This window comes from Xylocopa sonorina, chromosome 4 (assembly GCF_050948175.1).
Source record: "Xylocopa sonorina isolate GNS202 chromosome 4, iyXylSono1_principal, whole genome shotgun sequence".
NCBI lineage: Eukaryota > Metazoa > Arthropoda > Insecta > Hymenoptera > Apidae > Xylocopa > Xylocopa sonorina.
Window position 1 is genome coordinate 14,577,859 of NC_135196.1, and position 24,068 is coordinate 14,601,926.

Sequence of the window (24,068 nt, forward strand, 5' to 3'; positions counted from 1 at the left end):
GTTGCTTGAATGTTAACTTAAGTTTTAATTCAGTGTGCACCAGCACATTTAATTATTAATTAATTTTCAATGAAATGGAAACAGTACGACCCTGTGGTTGCAAGGGAATAAGATCTTGCCTCGTTTGTGAAGCTGAATATAAAATCGTGAAACCTAATCTAAGAGATTATTTTAAGGTTTAATTTTGCAATGTTTTTAATTGTTTTTTCTAACTAATAAGTTCTTCTTAGCTGCAAATTAATTATATTTCAAAAAGTTTCTGTATTATTTGAACTTTATCGTCGATTGTAATGTTTTAGAAATGTTCCAGTTATGTATATTGTCCGGATTGTAATAAAGCATGGCCTGGTTGGGACGCCGACCTTTATAAAACTCATCCGGATCACCGAGGAACAGCGATAGAATTTCCTGGAGTTTATATAAAGGTATAGCTGTCTCTCTTTAATTAGAATCTATTGTAGTGTTAATTGGTAAGTCAGAAGTGATTTGGTTATTAACATTTATCATGTATTATTAATAATTTTGTTTTTAAATGTGAATAGCTAGATTTCTTAAGCCGTTGTGAGATTAAAGCTTTGATCGATGCACTCGAGGAAATACCTTGGGAAATTTCTCAGAGTGGAAGAAGAAAACAGGTATTTAATAGTAAACGTCAAGTTGTAATGTATGAAAAGTATGTTCATTCTTAGAGAAGTTAATAAGATTGTCAAGAGTTGAAATATTAATAAAATTAATACTAATGGGGAAAGATATGCAGGCTAAGTAATGAATATAATTTTGAAAATTCAGAATTTTGGACCAAAATGCAATTTCAAGAAGAAAAGGATTCAGTTGGGTTCCTTCGACGGTTTTCCAAAGTCTACACAATTTGTACAACAAAAATTTTCGACAATACCAATACTGAGCAACTTCCAAACAGTGGAACAATGTACATTAGAATATGATCCCATACGAGGAGCCTCAATAGATCCTCATATTGATGACTGTTGGATTTGGGGCGAAAGAATAGTTACCGTTAATATCATGGGTGATTCTGTACTAACAATGAGTCCTTACCACGGTTCAGATGCAAAGTACAATTTAAAAAGCGTCGCAGAGTATTCCACTACATGTGAAGATCTACAATTTGATACAAAGAGTAAAGACGAATGTAACGAGAGCACGATTGTAAGATTACCAATGCCAGAAGGATCGCTTATGGTTCTTTACGGTGCTGCAAGGTAAAAAAAGTTTTATTTACATAATGACTTTTAAAATTAGCGATCCATCCTTACATCTGAACAAAATTTTAATCAGCGAACGATTAAATATTTACACGTGCGAAATCTTTATTTCCATAATCTAAAATAAATCATTCTATTGTGTATCACACGAGCATTTATTATACGATTGGTTAGTGAAAATATCAGATGCAGATTCTTTGAAAAGTATTTTACAAAATGATGGATTAAATGAGACATTAAGCATATAAATTAATAAGCTATTCTTATCGTTATCGACACATATTTATCGCATTATTTATACAAATACTAAGTCTAATGTTTGTTGTAGATACAAGTGGGAACATTGTGTTCTAAGAGAGGATGTAAAATCTAGACGAATTTGTCTGGCTTATCGCGAATTAACTCCCCCATATTTAAGCGATTCAACAAACGATGAAAAAATTAAAGAGCTCCTAAAGAGAGCTTCCGTCTTTCGATGTGAATAAAATCTAGAAATAATTAATTTTAATAAGCTGTACAATATTAAAATTGTAAATAAAACGTTTAATAATATATCTAATTAAATATTATAGAAATACATGTCAGTTTTTCCTACATATTATCTGGAATATTTTTTACGAATATAATATAAACGAAACGGAAACTTTCACCATCTTAACAACTTTAACTACGAAATTTAAGAAAATTAAAAATATATCCTTAGGTGAAAAGGAATATAATAGCTTTTTTTATAAGATAGGAATATCAATTTTTAAAGCTTGAAGAAATTGATCGATATTACAGTAGGTAATTTTTTAATATTCAACACTTTTGCTCGATAATCGCAAATGCAAAGTAACACGCAATTCGTTCATCATAATCGTGAAGTGCGAATTGACAAATATAACTTAATATTTACTATTCGCGTATTCGTTTCGTCTTTCCTTTTCTGATGAAGAAATTTTGATAGCGTCGTGAATAGAAAAAGACGCTTACTACCGTACTATAATAATATAATAGTAAGAATAAAAGGGTTCAAGCGTTGTTCAAGGGTTCAGAGGACATGAAAACAACGGGAAAAGTAGTAACAGGATCTGATTTCCCCAATGGTTGATAACCATTGACCAAATTCTCTCTTAATTCCCATCTGCGTCTCTCCTTTTCTGTTTTTTGTCTCCTAATCGCACGGCCTAACATACAGGCGAACATTATTCCGGTCAACTGAAAGAAGAACAAAGTTATATTTAATTTTCTCAAATAGAACAAGCGTTTTTAACTCGTGTTAAATTTTATTCGGGATACGCGCGTATTAAAATTACAAACCTGAATAAGAGCAATGGCTACAGCACCTGTACCAATATAAAGTGCACTCCTATATACAACAATTGAAAGATTTTCGATACACCCAGTTTTATAAAACATGCATACGCTATTGTACGTGCTGAAAGTGCATCTATAACTTTCGTCCACATTTACAAAACATGAATCAGGAATGGTATTGTTTCCCCAAATTTTATTCCAATCTTCGTATCCTTTATATCCACAACAATGAAGCTATAAAGAAAAAACAGATTTCATTACAGCGAATGTATAATTGCGGAACAGCAAGAGAAAAATGAAAAATGCTAAAGTATACTAGTTGTTAAAATTGGCAAATTAAATATTACTCTTGATTGTAGAAAATTAATAGCGTCCCTGGATTCTGCAAATCTATCGTATTGGTGCATGGTAGCATTAATCTTCTCGGCAAGAAGGTCCTTTATTCGGTCTTGAAGAGCGTATGCTGAAATCGCTGCGGCTAATTCCAGTATGAGGACGATCGAGAGCGATACTGCAAACTGTAAATATAACGTATTTATTTAATTCACGCTTAACGAAAGGAAATATGTCGAGTAAATAAATTGAACGAAGAGCAAAATTGTGACGTTGGAAAGATATTTACCGAGACGAGAGGCATGATATATAACGTGTAAAAGTAATAGAGAAGCGGAAAGATAGATAGATTGCAAAGTGCTTACGATAAGAACCATGCAAGTGCTCTCTCTAAGAGCTCCGCAGCAGCCCATAAAAGCTATTAGGAAGATTAGTATCCCAACGACGATCAAGAGTGTTGCTGGAGAAAAATAACTGGGATCCAGAAAATGGGAGAAGTCTTCGTAAACGGCGTAAATTGTTGTCCCAACGGACATAATCATAATCCCCGTTAGCTGTGAATCAGAGTAACAAAACGCAGATTATAATTCGAACAATAGAACCTATGGAAAAAAATAAAAAATGTAACATGTTATCGAATTACATAGTTTTTGCCAGACGTATAAAATGAAACGATATCATATTCTTTTCTATCATTTCAAAGATATGTGATGAATTCATCGTATATTTAAGATCAGCTAATATTTACTTAGAACGTAAACAATATTTCAATCCTTTTAAACAGAGGTTGTCGAACTCGTATCATTCGAGAAGCGTGATTTTTTTTCCTATTCAATGTAACTATCCGCGGAGACAACGCAGCAGTATTCGCTTATCGGTATTAACGAGATTACAAATTTATCTAAACTGATAAGAACAAACCATTTGCAATGCAACGATCTTCAATTTTGACATTAGTCGCTGGAAAGCGAGAGAGATTTTTATGATCATCATTTCAGAGGCGATCTCTCATTCTGAACTCTGCTTTCGCGCGTTATTCGCGTCCAGGTTTTAATTAAAGAAAGCGTCTGTTCTGGGAGAATTGCCGATTACAGTAACGAAAGGAGACGAGAGAAAGGTGGCAGAAGGTGCTGCGCTCTTATAACTTCTTCGCGGTAATAATTCATCGGGGTCGACCTCGCCTAAACGATATCGATCCTGTAACTCGCGAACCGCATCGTAATACTACGATCCGCGTGTCCACGTCGAGGGCTGACCTAACTTGTTGAATCCCAGGGCCGAGCACGGTTTATTCTCGTTACCCTTACTCCTTGGACGTGAGAAAAATATCGACTATCGTCAGACGGGACAGCCTCGACCCTCATCGATCGATTCCATTTTTTGTCCCGATTTTTATTTATTACGCGCTACTTATCATCTCTCCGTTTTCACCTACGTCATCGCGTTAATCCTTTGTTCCCCGTGGTTTTGTCGACCGATCCTCTTCTGTTCTCTTTGCGCCGATGCGGACGATGGATCGGTTATCGTACTCGACTACTGTCTCTATTAGTTACATTGTGCGATAATGTAGTATCCTATTAAAACGAAGGATGAATATGAATATACGTGAACAGCTAGTAAATACGAACACGGTTATCTATTCGCTTCGACGCCACTAATTAACTATATTTCCGTAGTTTTCACCTCGGCATATGTTAGTACGTGTATCGATACTCGTTCGTCGACATTTAATCTCCGTGTATCTTTTTACGTGCGCGTAACTTCTCTATAGATTATCCGTGGGATCTATCGAAATAATGGATCGGTTTTAGTAGTTAGTAGATCGGTTTAGTTGTCGTATTTGAGTAACAATCAAATAACAATTATCGCCTTGGTATTAAATAAGAAATAGAATTTACGAGACGAATATTTGCCGGAGGATTGTACGTATTCGAGAGCCGATGGCATGATCTAGAAAAAAGAGGCTGGAAATTATACAATTCTGATAGGATTAATGTAACAAGAAAGACGTAATAACGCGGCACGGACAGTTAAATTGACGAAACGAACGTCGAATCGAACGATCAGGTGGAAATCGGCTTTGTATCTCGATAAACGTCTGTATACGATTTGTACACGATGATGGTTGATGTAGAGACGAGAATAAGGTGAAAGAATGTGGTTACAGACCACGAAGAGAGAGTTAACCGCGCAAAGCAGGTACTTGATACAACGCAGGCCTATATCGAGATGTGTGGCAGCCATTTTGGTGTCCGAGAATCCTCTTTCACGCAGGTGCACTACGAAACTGAACGTGGAAATACCTAAACTCGATTCGACGTATCGTATTATCTACTGATAAAGCGTTATACGTACCGATGACACACGTAACGCTACTTGCACGCCTGTTTTTGCCAAGCAATGTTCCTATTCCCTCTAGATCTCTTTGCATCGCGTTTCTACTATTCTTTTTTACTCTACGTGTGACTGTCGTTATTATTTGTTATTATCGGTTCTTGTGTATCTGCGGAAACACAGACGGTTAAGAAAAAAAGCAATCGGACTGATCGAAAGAAAATTCGTTCTACCATTGCAATTTCTAACGTAACCGGTTCCATTAGATACTTTCCTTGATCTTCCGAGCCTGATGGTGGAAATTCAGATATTCTTATTGGAAAATATTAATCGTGGTTCTTACATTTAGGGACAGTTTCGGTGTAAGTCCATGATTTCACATCTATCCTTCCACTGGAAAGGATATTCCTCTTCTTACTTTCATGCCATATTATCTCTAAACGATCCTACGAATCACCTGCTGTGATCGTGACATAAACTACTTTACTAAAGAAAAAATCTGTTTGTCATTTGATGAATATTACTTCTACGTGTCTTTATAAAAGCACGTTGAAACGTGGCGACTGTATTTCGCATTTTTTCAATTGCAGATGACTAAGTGCTAAGATTTATATAATTGAAAGGAAGAATTGGTAAATATAATATTATTTCATCAACAATGAAAGATTAGAAATCATATTCTTTCGTCTCGGATAACAGTTTGAAGATCAATTGTAAGATGATAACGGGTTATGTAAACTTTTCCGTATTAGATTCATCGTTACAAGGGACTTGGAAGTGGTCAGCGGTGGCACATCGACCGGGTCTACCCAGCATTGTACGCCCATGCGTGAAAACAGAACATGACTCATGCGTACCATCGTGTGGGTAATTCAGCACGCCTTCATTATTCATACACGGCTAAGTATTACTATGTAGCCGTAGTGAACTTCATTTTAACAAAAGAATGCTTCCCTCGTCGAAACGACAAGTGACTCAACACCGCAGAATCCCCGTTCCATCGAGTCAGATTTTTATCTGAAATTTTCCATAAATTTACACAATTTTACATTTAAATGACTAAAAGCAAGTAAAAGTTTATGTCTTTTATCGTATGTATAATTATTGCGTTAAGTGCTGTTATACAAGTATTATATATAGATAGGAATAGCATAATAAAACTAGAAACTCCTTAAATTTAAAAGACTTTGATTATTAAATACGCTTGAAAAGGAAGATTTAGTTTTATTGGATGCTATAGGATGGTTTATAAATTCTTTTATTTCTTACAAACATTACAGAATACATGTTTCCCTTTGTCAGCCTGATAAAAATCTCAAGAGTTCTGTGTTATACATTACCAGAAGTATATCCATAAGATTATACGTATACTGCAATATAACGTTATATCTCAGAGTTGGTATATATCATAATAGTAAGCCTTCAAAAACTTGTAACACCTTATTCACGCAACAAACATTCTCTAAACGAAACTGTGGCTTTGGCCGACACTTTTCGCTTACAGTTACATTCCAATCATCGCTGATGTATATGTAACATCCTCTTAAATTACTTGGAAAGTAATTTTTTTACACACTCTCGTAACTGTTTTTGATCGATCGTGCTAGATAAATTGAGAACGCAGTTCCCATCGCCTGAAATAAATAACATAAACTCTGTTACAATAAATTATACACGACAATCGATTTCGTATTTGAAAATTCTTACTTGTCCGATAATTAGACTTTAAGACTGCGATAAAGTTATATTCTTTTTTTATCACGCGTTTACACGAACGCGAATTACCTGAACGACAGCAATCCCAAGACCAACGCTACCAAGCTGTAGATTATGCGATTTGATAAACGAAGCGAAAGTCTGGAAGCAGCCGTCGTGGTGTACCGTTGGAGAGTTGACAGTGCAGGTTTCGTTGCTTGCCATCTTAATATCGCAACACGAGTTAGGGATGACTGTAGTGTTAAAGATATCCTTCCAATCGGACGGACTATTCGTTCCACAGCAGTGAAACTGAAATAATTTGTATTTACATGCTTTCTTATTTAACTTGAAACCATCGATGCAGCTATACTCGTTTCAACTGCGTTCTTATACAATTTAACAGATTAGATTCTGAATATTAAAGGAGGAAAAAAGTGTCTGGTTAAAAATAATTAAACTTTTTTAAATAGTAAAAACACTTTACATCGTTCTGAATGAGATTCCAATCACCGACATCGGTACTATTTGGACACATTTTCATCGCATCTTTCATTTTATCTTGAATGATCGATGATGCATTCGCCCTTAAAACGTATGCGGATATACCACCACCTATTTCCAAGGCAAGAACGACCAGTAACAGCGTCGTAAACTAGAAACAAGGAATTTAATAAATAAAACATTCATTTCTAGATAAAAGAATTGTGATAAATAGGATTAGAATTTAAACTGTTCGTTTCGTATCGGTGAAAAAAAAGGAATGGAGACTCATCCTGGATAGTATAAATACTAATAGATCTTGAAAAACAGGACCTATTAAAGATGTTGCTTGAAACGCTAAAGATGTACAAAACGAATGTTCTAGTAACATCTAATATTTACCGCTCTAAGTTATTCTAATAAATATAAGAGACTCGTAACGTTTTATCTTCATCATTTTTAACACGCGAGGCGTCCAAAGCAAAGGTGAATAGAATACAAACGTAACGAGGCAGTATTATTAATATATCGTAAATTACCGTGATTATCATGCAATAACTTTCTCGAACAGCACCACAGCATCCGAAAAAGGCAATAACAAAGATAATTGCGCCAATTGCAATCAACAACGAGGGGATTAATAAATGTTTATCGTCCAAGAAATGTAGATAGTGGTTGTATGCCTCATGAATCACAACACCGATGGATAATAAAATTATTCCCGTGATCTGAAAACAACAATATCTTAGATACAACCTATTTTTTTTGTCCTCAAGTTTCCAATCATTTAAATAATGACTGAATGGAAATTAAGAATTTAAACATCGTCTAATAATATTCATTTAAATTTACATCACAGATCGATTTTCGCTGTTTATTCGAAACTATTGATCCTGAACCAAACATACATTCTCGCATTGCAAATCGGATCGATAGAAAATCAGATTAAAGGTACTTTGTATCCAATTACTTTATAACTGAGGAAACGAGGCCAACAACGAAGCCATTACTTACTAGAGGCTTGTTTAATACAGTTCACCTACTTCGACATTCTAATTTATATAATTTATGTTATATCATGTCATCTTTCCAGATTAATTAATATTTATTACTATATAAAAACGCAATCAACTATATATATAGAATGTACCACTAAATACCAAACGATACTGATCTTTTCCCTTTTTAATCTTATTCTATCCAATGTTGATAGAGGTTTTTGTTCACCAACGTGTAACGATTGTAATAACAGCATCACGTAACATTTAATTAGTTTTTATTGCGTTTAAACTATATCTAACGTAAAATGAACGTCACTTTCAACTGCTGCGGTGTCCGAGCGGTTAAGGAGATGGACTTGAAATCCATTGGGTTTTACCCGCGCAGGTTCGAATCCTGTCCGCAGCGAGTTCATTTTTTTTTTCGTGTAAATTGCATAAATTTTGCTATCACATAGCATAAATTATCGCTGTCACATTGTATCGTATAAAGATAATGAATTTCGCCTAGTATTTGCATTCATTACGAACTTTAAAAAATTGAATAAGAACCTATTATTATCCTACGATAAGAAACAATCTTGTACGTCTAACGGAGTAACTGTGTTTCGACTTTCATGTGTCATTTTGTCTGATTAAACATGCTTTACATATTTTACAATGAAATCGTATGCATAATAATTTCTTTATCTTCTTGTTAACCATGCTAAGTTCATCAATTACCTCTTGAAGATTGGTTAGTTATCTTTTGCTTTATACATTTACTAGTCGAAACAAAAACTATTCTCCGTTATTTTAAAACAGGAAAAACCAGATGCGATATACGTTCACGGGAAACACGCACACGTGAACATATATGCATGCCTATATAGCAGATGAGATAACGAATGACGCGTCAGACAATTCATAGGAACACAAATCGGTTCGCTGAGATAAAATATCTGTCAAAAATCTGTATATTAATTACTATTATATTTGGATGCTTTTAATAGCATCCTCAGAAAAGAAAAAGAAATACCTATATTGATATTTATATCCATACGTAGGTTATGTCCAGATTATAGTTTAAACTGTACACTTTTTCATAATGATACGCAATGATGCGTCATATGTTTGGGGTTCTCTGAAAATTTGTATAACTTCGATACAGTAATATGCAACGTATAAAAAATACGACAACTTTTTGAACCACACTGTAGTTCGTGGTACGGTCAAAAAAGGTTTAAAAGAAAAATGTTATTATTCATCGTACACTTAAGTGAATGTAATGCAAATGATAATACGTTTGAACATTTGGTTAAATTATGCATAATACCGGTCGAGAAAAGAATTAAAGCAATCATATTGAGATAAGAACGACAAAAAGAAAGATAAAAATGACTCACGACGAAGAATAGATTGAAGATGAACATCAGATATTTGACGCATCGCGAACCAAGTGGTAATTCCATCCTGTCCACCGTTTGTTCTTTATACTTGCAATTGAGACGGATCTTCTAGTGGTTGATTGTAAAAAATAAAAGTTTATAATTACGTTGTACTTTTAACGTTTTTCCAACGTTAAAAAATGGCGCAGAAACCGGCCAAGAACATTACAACGATTCACTACTTTTAGACAGTTATCGCGTGGCTGCGTGTCCGCGCGCATGCGCAATCGTGCACTGTCCACCAAGGTTACGAAACTTCAAAGGTTACCAACCGATCGCACGTTGCGCAGAAATTTTTTTTTTTATTTAAACACATTATGCATCTATTAATTTTGTTCGTTTATCTATGTAAAATTCTATTGCTTACTTCAACGAGAAATCTACTGCACGTACAGTTTTAATTATTTCAATTCTACAGAGGAACTGTGCAAAAATAAAACTTTTGCTCTTGAACTGGTATACGCGCAGAATAAAAACAATACGAAAGCTTTTAAACATGCAATGTTAACACTTTTCAGTTTCAACGAAAAATTAGAAAAGTGACGAGGATTTATAAGTTGTACTTACACCTGGGAACAGTTTCTATTTAGTTTCATACCGATTAAAAAAAAAGAATAGCTCGACGAGCTCTTCGTAAGTATAAGCGATACATAACGATTTCACGCTATCACGATATTTAATCCCACATTATACATCGAAAAGTTGATGCAACTAATACAAACAATTTCGAACTTACATATTAATACGTATATATTAAACGTACTACTTATCGTACGTACATCTAGTTTAAATACCAATGGTAGAATAACAAATAATGGTAATTACAAATAATATAATCAACATATTTGTAAATATTTACGTGTGTGTATGTAGTTAACGTATTACTGTTTCAGAAACAATGTACAACGTGCATTTCAGGCAATGATCGTGGTTTAGAAAAGATACACATGCACCAGGTACTCGGTTCAGTGTGAGTAGATTACCTCCAAGGTGCGTACGCATCCAAATCAGTCAGTGGAGAGAGGAGGGATTGATGAAAATATGCTTATTCCTCGATGAGCTGTTGAAGTGTATAGAACCTGTGCATAATTTCAACACAAGTCCACAAAGGACGCGCGCAGTTCTCCTGCTTACCCTGGTATTTACAATTCTCGTTTCTCTCGAAATTAACGAATAACAATCCGTGGAGAAAAATGGTGTCCGGTGGAATGGCTTGTGTCAAGTACCTGACGTTTTTCTTCAACCTGGTGTTTGCTGTGAGTACTCCATGTTGCGCCTCGTTACTTGTATCCATGTCTCCATCGTTTCGATGTTTATCGAATTGCTTTCAATCGCGGGACGAATAACGATTTCGTTTCAATTTGAAAACAATTCTTCAATTATTCGCTGTAGCTGTTACTAATTAATTTTATTGGTCCAACTAAATGTTTCGATTTAAAGATCGTGTCGGCGGACGTCGTATTTAACCGTTTCAACGGATGGAATTGGAAGAATGACAATTTCGAATAACATATGGCATTGTTCCATTCAAAGTCGTATACATTTTATTCGTCGCTGTTGTACGAATAACATTAAAATCAAACAATCGTTGTTCCCCTTATGAGAATTACGTGAATTGCTATACCACCTACATGCATATGTTTCCGTGTAGATTTGTACTTTCTTGGATCAGTTTCGCGTGTGTACATATATATATATATATGTATACGTGTATACGTAACTGTACATAGCCTCGTGAATTATTACGTGCGCTTAAGTTACAATTGAACTTTTCCTTTTCAAATCTATTCGCAGTTCATTTATATTGTTCTCTTGCCCCATTAAAAGTAATGATAATCGTAGTAGAGTTAGATGAATAAGCTTCAAATAAATTGTATACTTAATTTCTGTTTCATTATTATTACTCTTTAAAAATAGAAATTATTCGGTCTAATAAATGCATATTTATCATTACATTATTGTATAGTTATTATTTTTTCTTGCAGATCACAGGAATTGTGTTTATTGCGGTTGGCACGGTGATACTGGCGTCTTATAGCGACTACAATAATTTTATGGACAGGTGGTTCTTCGCAGGACCAGTATTAATGATCGTAGTCGGTGCTATTGTGTTCATTGTATCATTTTTTGGCTGTTGCGGAACTGTCAAAGAGAATCATTGCATGATAATAACGGTAATTAATATTCTTTTGTGTAGCAATCCTTGGAGTAAGGTGTGGTTTTTACTAAACGTTAAAAGACTTTTTCTAGAAGGACAAGGCTTACACTGGAAGGCTTTAACATTGATGATTATATGATATTGGACTGTAAAAGTCTCAAATCTTTAATAAATATTTATTCTCTACAGTTCTCTGTATTACTACTATTAATCTTTGCACTGGAACTTGGTGCTGGAATTGCTGGATACATGTTACGTGGAGAAGTTCATGCAATGGTCGAAAATCGTTTAAATACCACCATGGAAAAGTATTCAACCAATAACAGTATTCGTAAATCCTGGGATATTGTACAGCATGATGTAAATATGCATTCTAATACTCTTTTTTCATTTTTATTAAACACACGAAAGACATAAACAGGATAAAGTTACCAGTGTGCAGTAGAACCTTGAAAGAATATATTTTATAAACTATATTATTTTACTTTTAGAACTCAGAAATATGTTATGTATGTTAAAAGTATCAGTAAGTCGTCAATCGTGTTAACCATTAATTGTAATATTAAATTTTAGTTAAAATGTTGCGGAATGACTGGCGCAAATGATTGGGCTCATGCTGGATTTGTTAAAAATATTGTACCAATTTCTTGCTGTAAAGAAGTACCGGAAGGAAGTGAATGCGACTCAAATTCAATCTACGTGTATTCATATGGTTGCATGGAAAGCCTTCAATCTGCTATTGAGCACAATGTTTTGATTTTGGGTAGTGTAGGCATTGGTATTGCTCTTATTCAGGTAATTTTTACTATATATAATCTTTTGATTCTAAATATTTTTCTATTATGTGTTAAAAATTAGATATTTTACAAGATATTGGAGAAATAGTTTGAAAAAATATGTAGTACTAGGGGAAATACATATATGATCTCCATATAAATTTATAAATTCAAGTACTGCAATACAATTCTTTCTATTTCAGTTAATTGGAGTGATCTTTGCATGCTGCCTAGCACGTTCAATTCGACGCGAATATGAGACTGTGTAAGCAGGCAATTACCTCCAATTTCAATGCCTAAAAATTGCACCAAGACTTCAAAATACGCTCTGTTTCTTTTACTGTTACACATTTATATGTATGTTTTTTCTATGCTCTTCTTTGAATAACAAAGTATTGCACAAATTGCACATTATATACTTCTTCTATTTTTTTTCTTTTTTTTTTTTATCATACTGCACAATATATGGAAGTTGCTTCTGTGCAAAACAATTAATTAATAATATTACTGTTAGTCATTTATTACAATTTACGTATGTGTAAATAGCCACATATAATTTTATTATCACTATCACTAATACTGCTGGTTTTTTTTATTATTACTATTACTGTTATTGTAATTGTGAATGTTAATGTTGGTAATGGTGATAGTAAAAGTAGCATTTTATTGATTCTTAACCTGAGGGAAGTTGCAACGTAACACTGACACCGTGGGCTATGGTATCTATAATATATATTCCATATTATCTTATGTTTAGAAGGAAAGATGAAGAATAGTTATAAATGAAAGTATTCATTGTAGTATTAATATCAGTTTTAGATGCATTTCACGATTAATGCAATTAGAACAAAATATTTCAAACAAGTATCTCTTACAGATACCGCGACTTCGTTACGGTTAAGATTATAATTTTTATTTCTACATGAAACAAGTGTTTTTGTGCAGTACTATGTCTTTCATGACTGTTTCTTTAAGACTGAACACTCTGATTCTATATTAAACTAAAAGAGTCTTTTGTACTTCGTTTACAAACTGCATGCTGAGATATGAGTAATAAGCCAAAAATAATATATTTAATTTAAGATTTCAGTATTGAACACAAGATTATTCATATTTTCATTGTTCTGTTACGACAGATAACTACGAATAGGACAATGTATGTTACTTCAGTTTTTATTTGATTTCAAATAACGTTATGACGTTATAATCATTAGAGATACTTGCAACGAATCTGATAGCTTTTGTTTTCTTTATCAAATGGAATTTTGTTCCCTGTTTTCTTTCAAATAATCATTCCTCAAACTTTTTATACTTTATACATGTTTTTAATGTTTTCTATAAACTATACATGCATTTTTTAAGAACGAGTAAATTAGTAAAAAAAATATAATGTTTTAATATAAAATGTTACTTAGAATAAAAGTTAAGTTGTCAAATAGAATAAAAGTAACATTTATAGTTCATTAATTCTAGTAATCACTTTGCTTAATTTCTATTCATTCACAATTTATTTAGTTTTTGTTTTTAACTCGATGTTTATGATATTATGGAATTTATTAAACTAAACTATGTTTCTACTCTAGGTAGTAGATAAATTTTTGCCGAAAAATGTTCTGTTGTTCATATAAAATTTACACGATGTTGGTAGGAATACATTATGATTGCAATCAGTACATTTAATGTAATTACATGATTACACAGTTGTATATTGAAAATATTTTGATGGGATATTTATATTCTAAATGGAGAACGAACAATGCGTTTTCTGCGCTGATAGAGATTCAGTATTGTTAATAAACAACTGTGTTTTATTAATAACGAAGCTGTATGATTCTTTAAAAACTTAAAGGTACGCTCTCCATAATCTAGAGTTTTCATTAAATTTAAAATGTCCAAATGACAAATGAAAATTAGTTAAAAAATTTCACGAGATATATCGGATGGAAATACCATCATATAAAATCATATAATTAATACTATATAGTATTAAAGATTTCAATTTAAAAGTGAAAATCTGTATTCTGGAGAGCATAAGTAACACTGCACTTTCTCGCTTTGTCACAAGAGGTATTCAATATAATTTCTTAGAAGCAGCGTGTTGTTACAGGCAATTAAATTAATTTCTACTTCCAGCGAGACTGCAGCGCACTGATTCCACACCTGATAGGAGGCATTATAACTAGATATTGTTTGTTGTGCATTCATTAAGAGAATAATCCTAGAGTCGTCGCAAGACCATTAATTTAGAATCCAGCTGTAGGCTAACGTCATTGCTCACCTACAGCGTGGCTTAAGAAGAAAACAAACCGTTGGAAAATATAATTTAACATACTGCCATTATCTGCCAAATGGTCGAGACTAAATATATCTTAGACTGCTGTATACGTTGAAATTATAGCTCACAAATATTAAGAACATTTTTGGACTAAGAAATTACTATATATTTCGATTAATACTCGTTGCAGTCTATAAAAAACCTGTTTGAATATCTAATATCTTGAACGGAAAATTAACTTTGTTTTAAATAACTATATGCAACGGCTTGTATTTAGATTAATTACTACGTTTCAAATGCGTGCATGGGGCTAGATAAATATTTGGTTTTTACCATTTGTTTCTAAATAACCAATTTTTTTAACTTTTTAACATATAATACTTTCTTTTATAGTTTTTATAATGATTTTTATTAATGCCTTGTACTAAACATTGATAACAACGCATCTTGTAAGAATATTGAAAAAAAAATCGTATTTGTACACGTACACACACACACACGCTGACGTGATATATAAAGATAATTGTACTTGTTTGTGGAAAGAAATCAATTATGCTTTTCAAATTTGCTACGTTACATGCAACTGAATTATGGTAATTAATTATGATTCAAAATTGCTTTTATTAAATTCTAATATCTAAAAGATGAATATAAAGATCGTATTTTAAAAGTGTGGATATTTAACATGAAGTACAGTAAACCATTTTTGAACAGTTTTATAAAAAGTAATCTTAACAATTGTATCTTTTGTAATATATGTGGTTCACATAATTTCATATTAATCTAAGAATGATTTTTACAGTCTAAAAAAATGTTCAAATGTTTCAAAGGTAATATATGATGAAAGAAAGAACAAATTTATCAAATTCAAAGATATTAATTAATATTGTCTATGATCGTTGTAATTTATTGTGATTTTATAGCCAAATAATTGCACGTTGGGACCAAAAAGTTTTGATTTCGGTAGCAAGATATTCAGTGAAAGTACATTGGTGTAAAACTTGTACAATTTTAAAACAGCAGATCTTTTTCATTATCGATATAAATTAACTTGCAATGCTACTAATTGATTTCAGACCTGAAATTGCGAAATTAAGATCTAACATTATACATTGTCACCTCGATTCTTTTCCGTCTTTTATTTGAAACCTCGTATACCTTCGAGATTTCGTTTAATAATAATTAAACGAATTTCGAATATTAAATTTGTATTGTAATTATCTTTCGCCAATTTTTGTTTTGTTTAATTACGAATCAGTTTAATTCGTACAATTTTTGCTCCTCCCCTTATATTTGATAGCGATATTTGAATTTTTAATATTAAGCTGTATAAATGTTTAGACGTATAGAATGTTGCTATTTAATTGATTTCAATATATGTACGTGCATTTAATTTTCCATCATTATTATAGATTTTACGCACGACGACATATTATATATAGATGTTACAATGTTAAGATCTTTATATACTATTAGAAATATTCTCATTTAATAATATTCGATCTACATATGTATACATATATAATTGATATATCGATTAAAAAATTGTAATTCATTATGTACGTAACGAAAACGAAAATCGTTACATTACATTGATAAGAATGAGCAGCGTATTGTTCAATTTTTGAATCGGTCACGCGGGCCGCAAATCAATTTCATTTTCGGTTCAAAGTACATTAAAGTTACGTGACAATTGAAATACAAACGTAAAAGTAGTTCGTATCGCATTACGAATGAATTTTCGACACGTTAAATAGCGCTTCAGGCATTGAACAATTTAGTATCTCATTGAACATATTTTCTACAAGTTTGTGTCAACATTTCTGGTCTGTTTTCTTCTTTTTTTTTCGTGCAAAGTTTGCGATACGTGGCCGCGTAAACACTGGGTTACTCATTCTTCTCTTAGATAATCGGCTGACAAAGAAAGACTGATAATTATGAAACAAAATCAGTATTAAATGAGAAGTAAACGATTGTTTTTTTTTGTGACATTTAGATGCTTGCGATATTTTTCTACGAGTAAGTTAATTCATCGATTAATATATATTATTGTCGTTTTTTTTTTAGAAAGAAACCACTTTAGCACAGTTTGTCCATATAGCTTTTATCTATATTAATAAAACGTGTTAAAAACCATATTGTTTCCAAATAATTTAATACTAATTAAATAATTATGTAAAGTAATAAAATAAAATAAAATTCATCTTTCTACCCTCAAGCATGCTTCTTTTCTTTTCACCTTCTTGCGAACACAATAACCTGTGTTAAATGAGAATTTAAACAGAAATAATTATCCATACAGTTAGATTTATTTTATTTTATTTTATTCTATATTTACTTATAAGATTAGTGGAAAGATACTAACATTTATTATTCGTATAGGATGCTCTCTTTTAGTCTCTTACAACTACCTGTTGAGAAAAGTAAAAGAAACAAATTCACAGAGAAGTGTAGGACAGGAATCCGTTTAAACGATCTTTTTTGCATGGTACCATACTTTTTAAAAACATTTAAAACTCTCCAACCGATTACTATAACATATCTCTCAAGTTCCTTTTCAGAATACTTATCTTACAAAAATTACAAAGATACGAATTTGTTTAAATTTAATACATCTTGGAAACAATTTAAAAAAATTGTTCATCTTTGGGATCTTTTGGTAATAATCGTTTAAACAATTTCCTTCACATAGTCTTTACGATGAAACATTCTTTGTTAAAAATGTTTTTACTCCTTTTTAACATTTAATTACAAAAGAACAAATTCTCTACGTACGATCTATATACAATTTCAGGGGTCCAAAAGATCTGTAGATCATTTTATCAAGAACCACATAGAATATATTTACAAGAACCTTAATGACAGTAATTTCAATCAAATAAGAAAACGAAATTTCTTTGCGCGATACAAACTGTACAGTATCTAATGAATGAATGAATGAATGAACGAACGAACGAACGGACGAATGAATAAATGAATCGATCAATCAATTAAAGTAAACAGTGGATTCACAGTTTCTAAAAATCTTTAATCTTTTCAAGCTTCTACTGTCGTTAATTTCATTTGTGACGATACAACATTGCGATATTAAGAACTGGATCGTTCTTCCTGAATATGTACCTTTTGCCAAAAGTAATTAATATCTTCAGTTTTAATTTTTATACCCGATTTAGCTTATAGCGAAAAAAGACGCAACTCATAAGGGCATTTTCAGAATTGTTCGTTAGTACAGTTGTAACTTCTTTTATCGTAAACAGAGGAAATTATGTTTATTTACAATTACAGCGATTTATTAAAATTTATGGGCCCAATTAAGATATCATTGTAAAAGATTAACTGAATATGATTAAAATTGTAGTAATCTTGCAAGAACTTTAGCTAAAAATACACGCAGCTTGTTCGATTTGATTTAAAAATGCGTTTAATTCAACAAAATTGAAAACGTAATGAGTAGTGTAAATTAGAATCTTGTAAAACATTGGTCGAATGGAAATTTACATTGCTTACATTATTGCCAGTTTTGTTGAATCAACTGCATCTACTGAACAAATAAAAATATATATATAAACAATTCTCGCAATTACATATCTTCAAAATTCATTTCATTCGGATGGATTGATGTAATGCAATTTTATCAGTCGTGTGTTTTATGTAGAAAACATGTGAATAACATCTAAAAATATTTAAAGGGCCCCTTAAGATAACTACCAGCCTAATTTCTTACAAAGTCTGATTATTCGTATTGTTCATAATATTGCCTAACCTATCAATATTATTCGGTACAGTCAATGAAAGTACCATCACTTTAAATACTATCTCATCGTGAATTTTTATAAAAAAAATGTAAACAAAAGAAAAGAATGAGAAACCCTCACTTTCACCCTTTCACCTTTATGCTATACTTTCAGGAAAACTTTTAAACTAAATACTTCCCTTTACAAATATAAAAATGAGTAATATTACATAAATTGATAATTCGAGTTAGTGTAATTGCTTTGATCTGTGTTATTTCACTTCTATTTTGGAAGACATTGTACATAATAATTTATCTTTTACAAAAAAAACGTTGAGCAGTTCCAGAGAAAAATTACCACAGCAGGAAAGAGAGAGAGAGAGAGAGAGAGAGAGAGAGAGAGAGAGAGAGAGAGAGAGAGAGAGAGAGAGAGAGAGAGAGAGAGAGAGAGAGAGAAAGAGAGATTCATATTTTACTGCAAAATAATATACATACACTTTCTTTTCAAGCAGATATACTATTTCATGCCAATTTAATTTGCTAAACTTCCTTTTTACAAAAACAATATCTTTGTAACTTTCCTTTCTTAAATATTTGTATAGCAATAAACAAGATTTGTAAAAGAAAAAGATATTCGAGGGTAGAAATCTATGCTAAATATATGTTCCTGTGAAAATCATTGATAATCTATGTCCACAAAAACATATATCCGTATAAATTTTATCTCAAGAGCTGCCAGGTGAAAAGAGAGTAAGTCAGGTTGCACATTCACGCACATTCATTCATCTTAGGCACATTTACATACTCGATATAAAAGCACATCACAATGATCGTGTCTACGATCTTAAAGAGTCTTTCATTTAAAGCAATCCTTCGTTAGATATAGATATACATACGATAAGTATTCGAAGGTGCGAAGAATCTGAACTGTGATTATTCGAATGATCATTTATTTGAGATTTCTAGTCGTATTTTCTAGGAAATATAGTTCAAATGTAAACAAAAATATCAAACATTTCATTAAGTTCCTTTTAGAATATTTTTTCGAGTAACCGATCATTTTTACGAACATTCCTTATTTTTAGTGTTAACGTAGGGCAATTTTCCTTAACCTGTTTATACTTAAAGCCAAATAATAAAGAAACAAATGCAAATTGTTAGTTTTTTATCGATTAGAATGTATATGTATATATAAATTTTTTTCTATTTGTTTTTAATATTATCATACAAATCGCATTCGATCATATAAATAGTATTTTAAATATCTTCATGTAGTATGATAAGTGATTTTAGATGAAACATGGTTTAGAGAAACACCGCTACATTAAAACAAATTTAAACTCATAAATAATGTTCGATTAATCGAAAATATTTAATTGCATCGATCAATTTACTAAAAATAATTGATCGGTCCGAATAATCAAAATTTTAATATAGTGAAACGCGCTTCCTTAAGTGGTCGTTCTTCGCGTTGAAGGAACGAGGACAGCTTTCTTTTTTTTTCTTTTTTCCTTTTTTTTTATTATTTTTTCCCCCCGAAAAAAATTCATTCATGTAGCATAACGCTTAGTCCAAAGCCGTGCTATACGGTCGTGCTCTTCTCTATTTTGTAGATACTGCGTTGCTATACTTCCTACTAAGGGATCCGCTGGAATGTGAAATAACAAATTTGTTATTTATTTTTTACTTTATGCAACAGATTGCATTTGTTTAGAAAAATTTTAATAATATAAGGATCTAGAACGTCTATACACAAATGGTTAGAACACGAATTTTAGAAAATATTGTTTGTATCTTTATAACTAGTAGACACCTCAATTTATACCGTGTTTATGCGAGCAAAGACTCTTTTTATAGAATTAAGAGTATATAGTTAGTCTTACACAGTTCCAATTTCATTATTTCATATTTTATTTATAAGGATAAGATTATATTCTTATCACATTTGCTTTCACTAATATTTGAATGCAAGCAGCAAAAATTTAATGTATTGATATTAAGTGACAACCTAAAGATATTGTACACAAGAAAGATTGATGATTCATAAAAATACAGAACACAGATGCAATGAAAGTATTTTATGTAAACGCTGAGATCCACCAGATAACATTATTAATATTATACAATAAAACTCAACATTCAAAGTAATTTAATTGTAACAATTATAACTTTACTTACCTGGATTACAGTCTGTTAAAAGAGAACAAATAGATAATAGAACCTTTGAAATGGTTAATGCTGGGGACCAATTATCCTTCAGTATGTCCAAACAAATTACACCTTGGCTGTTAATGTTGCAATGGTAGATACGTGTTCGGAATGTAACCTAAAAACATTATAACAATTAATTATATATTAATAGTTTCAAGCCCCATGGCTCTTCGGTACTATTTGTGAATCAACAATGATCGATAAGGAATTTTCTTGATTTACATCACATAGTGGAACGAATCCTGAAAAAATACGCGGTAAGTTATATAGAAATTACAAACAAAACACAACAGAAATAAAATTCTATCAAATTCATCCAACGTAGAAAACATTAAAAACTTTGTATCTTTGAATTTTCATTCTCTGTTTTTACTTTCATTTTACTTATTTCAACAAAACATTACTATATATTAATTCTTATCATTCATCAACCACATGTTTATTATTATAAGTTTATTAGGTAATTAATAATGATTAATCATGTTATTGGCTTACCTTTGGAGGTTTAAAAGGATACTCTGGAGAAAAATGTATGTCTAAGAAAAATACTCCTCCCTCGTAAACTGAACCAGGAGGTCCAAGTATTGTTGATACCCATTCGTATAAATTGTCTCCTTTAGGTCCTGCACTATAAGATAAAGACTAGACTTAGATAAATTATTTAATAGCTTTAAAAGTAATGAAAAACATGTTGAGAAAAAAATTAATTACTGAAAAATATTTGGAATACATTTCCAACAGAGATGGAAAAGCAAGTATGAAAAATAGAACAGTAAGTTACGATTTTTGTAAAAATTACAAGAAGAAGGATCAAACCTGCAATTTGGTGGTGGGTCTAATGTGATTTCTGCTAATTCTTTTTGTATCCTGCGACAAGAAGATTAGTTTAAGCTCTTGTTAAATCTCCACGGCAGAGTCTTTAATTTTTAGATGGATGTGCTACCTTTTGGCGGATGTTCCTAAAGCTTTAGACATCTTTGGATTTGGCTTTGCTTCCTTGTTCTCTGGCTTGTTATCCGCCAGTGACGAACCACGCCCCCGGCTAGTTCCACTGGAACCTGCGCCCGATGACATGATTCTAAAATAATTCAACTTTGTTATAACACATCTCTTTCACACGTACAATAGTATTTAATACTTTGAATTTCAAATGTTTGCTAGTTAACATTCTATCTACCTTCGATACGTTATCGATTCTTTCTAATAATTAAAATGTAAATACCAGAAAAGATAAGAACCATGGATATGTCTATATTTGAATTGAATATATCATAGAACTTGTTAGAGGGAGAAAAACTGTAATAATATTCATTATTTTTATATAAATAAAACGAACAAGAAAGAGGAAATCTGAAAGTATCTATGAATAATGAAACGAACCTTCTGTCCTTAACTCTGAATGTTGATAACCTCTTAATGCAAGGTCTTTTACAAAAACAAAATACTTGTACTAATAGTAGTCTATCCAACATGAAATATCAATTACTGAATTCTCACCTAAAATTTGAATAAAACGTGACAAATAATTTTGGTTACAGTTATTCTTTTAACACAGCATTGGAACAAAAATTATTCACTAGTCGGCCAATAAATAAATGCATAAATTTATACGCAGAATCATGAAAGCTATCATTTCAAAATATACTTTCAAACTAAACAATATCATGCATAGTAAGGTTATACAGTTTATTATCAAGTTTCTGTTGACAAATTACTGATCAAATAATAAATATCAATTATCACAAATGGTTCCCTTCACTATTTAAAGTGAAACTGAAACAGCTCCAACACTGAAACCGAATCTGATCCACATAAATCCGTATCGTGCGATATATAAACAAACATTGCACGAATAATTAAACAAGCCGAATAAAAAAGAATAGACGAACCAGTTCTAATGATCCTACTTACATTTAACAAAACTATTAGTAAAAAGGATTCAATCGAATCCTCGAACACAATCTACGATCGTACATTTCGATTTGGATATCAGCGGAAAATTCATTCTGACAAAATGAAATATATACAAACGCATGATCGTTCGGAAAATAAACGATAATTTTATTTATTAATTCGCGGTCGCGGCTAATTTATTTACCCCACGAAATTAACGGAACAGAATATCCGTGCCGGTTCGAACGATCCGGTAATTTAAGAACGGAGAATCGCACGGTAATTATTAATAACATCTCGTTTGAAAGGTGGATGGATAGGAGAGCATTCATGATTCAAAGGAAGAGGTGTGTTACCTCGTTGGTAGAAAGGGTAGCCTCTCGATCGTTTTCAGAATCTAGTTTCGGGGCCAAGGACCGGACCTATGTAAATCCCAAGTGAAATGGCCGAATTCCTTGTAGGACGTACTATCGGAAGCGAACGTGCTCCTTAGGTACTGGTGTGCAGGCTGGCGGGATTCATCGTCGTTCTCATGTCCCGAAGTCACGATCGCGGCGTCTCTTTTCCCTCGGCGAGCGCCGAAACGTGCGCATCTCTGCGTCGCCGGATGTTGACTCTGTCGCCGCCGCGGCGGACGTCGGTAGCCGACGCTCCTAGATGGACGTACCGTCGACGGCGAACATTTCAGAATAAATAATACCAATTCTACCTAATAAATTCCCCACCGTCGTGTCCTCTACTTTTTCTATTTTCACCTCTGTCACCTTACGTAACTTCCAACTTTTTCTGCACGCTAACATACTCCTGCGAGCCCTCCGCACAACCGTGTTATTCACGCGAGTTTCTTGTTATCCATTTTAGCTGGAACCTGTAGGTTTTCTATCCGCACGTGCGCGAAACATGGATCACCCTCGTCACATATGATCGTTGTTTATTTAACAACTGAGTTCAAAGAAATTTACTATGCGATTCAAACGGTTATTCGGCTAGAAGAATATTGTGTTTATAGTTACTCTGCCTGCAAAAACTCGCGTAGCGTCGCGATCCTTATCGCGTGTGTTTATTTTCAAGTTTAAATTTGAAACGAGGGTAATCGATGTATCGAAGCTCGACGTCGGTCAATTCTATATAAAATTAAAATATTTACTTTGGAATTCATTTTTCTTTACTTCAATTTTGCAAGTATAAACAATTGCCGTTTACCAGTACCGATTTCTCGTCTAAAGTTGC

The 24,068-nt window shown here is 32.4% G+C and overlaps 4 protein-coding genes, 1 non-coding gene and 1 pseudogene across 7 annotated transcripts; 3 read left to right on the top strand and 3 right to left on the bottom strand.

Moving 5' to 3' along the window:
* Positions 1-37: 37 nt before the first annotated feature.
* On the top strand, positions 38-1,810 carry LOC143423069 (alpha-ketoglutarate-dependent dioxygenase alkB homolog 4). Its single transcript, XM_076894133.1, has 5 exons — positions 38-176; positions 300-425; positions 543-635; positions 790-1,220; positions 1,552-1,810. Exons 1-5 carry the CDS (start codon positions 75-77, stop codon positions 1,706-1,708), a joined length of 909 nt encoding a protein of 302 aa, XP_076750248.1. The 5' UTR covers positions 38-74; the 3' UTR covers positions 1,709-1,810.
* A 393-nt stretch (positions 1,811-2,203) lies between these two features.
* LOC143422947 (uncharacterized) lies at positions 2,204-10,020 on the bottom strand. Its single transcript, XM_076893938.1, has 8 exons — positions 9,751-10,020; positions 7,907-8,095; positions 7,372-7,539; positions 6,975-7,196; positions 3,221-3,409; positions 2,870-3,040; positions 2,526-2,756; positions 2,204-2,423 (listed from the first exon to the last, which is right to left on the bottom strand). Exons 1-8 carry the CDS (start codon positions 9,814-9,816, stop codon positions 2,238-2,240), a joined length of 1,422 nt encoding a protein of 473 aa, XP_076750053.1. The 5' UTR covers positions 9,817-10,020; the 3' UTR covers positions 2,204-2,237.
* Positions 8,693-8,774, top strand: Trnas-uga (transfer RNA serine (anticodon UGA)). Its single transcript has one exon. It is a non-coding gene; the product is annotated as a tRNA-Ser (tRNA).
* A 937-nt stretch (positions 10,021-10,957) lies between the features above and the next one.
* Positions 10,958-15,272, top strand: LOC143423093 (CD63 antigen). The gene is made up of 6 exons (XM_076894165.1): positions 10,958-11,048; positions 11,778-11,966; positions 12,140-12,310; positions 12,524-12,745; positions 12,930-12,991; positions 14,860-15,272. Exons 1-6 carry the CDS (start codon positions 10,986-10,988, stop codon positions 14,876-14,878), a joined length of 726 nt encoding a protein of 241 aa, XP_076750280.1. The 5' UTR covers positions 10,958-10,985; the 3' UTR covers positions 14,879-15,272.
* A 4,089-nt stretch (positions 15,273-19,361) lies between these two features.
* Ubc2 (ubiquitin conjugating enzyme 2) lies at positions 19,362-23,335 on the bottom strand. 3 transcript variants are annotated; one of them, XM_076894117.1, is made up of 7 exons: positions 23,195-23,335; positions 22,326-22,442; positions 21,889-22,023; positions 21,762-21,812; positions 21,441-21,573; positions 20,913-21,060; positions 19,362-20,382 (listed from the first exon to the last, which is right to left on the bottom strand). In XM_076894117.1, the coding sequence occupies exons 2-7, from the start codon at positions 22,415-22,417 to the stop codon at positions 20,285-20,287; spliced, it is 657 nt and encodes a 218-aa protein (XP_076750232.1). In that variant the 5' UTR covers positions 22,418-22,442; positions 23,195-23,335; the 3' UTR covers positions 19,362-20,284. The 3 variants fall into 3 exon arrangements, with proteins under 3 accessions (XP_076750232.1, XP_076750233.1, XP_076750234.1); XM_076894118.1 differs by having other exon boundaries at positions 22,326-22,357; positions 23,195-23,299; XM_076894119.1 differs by lacking the exon at positions 22,326-22,442 and having other exon boundaries at positions 23,195-23,334.
* Positions 23,014-23,638, bottom strand: LOC143422680 (uncharacterized; annotated as a pseudogene).
* Positions 23,639-24,068: the final 430 nt, after the last annotated feature.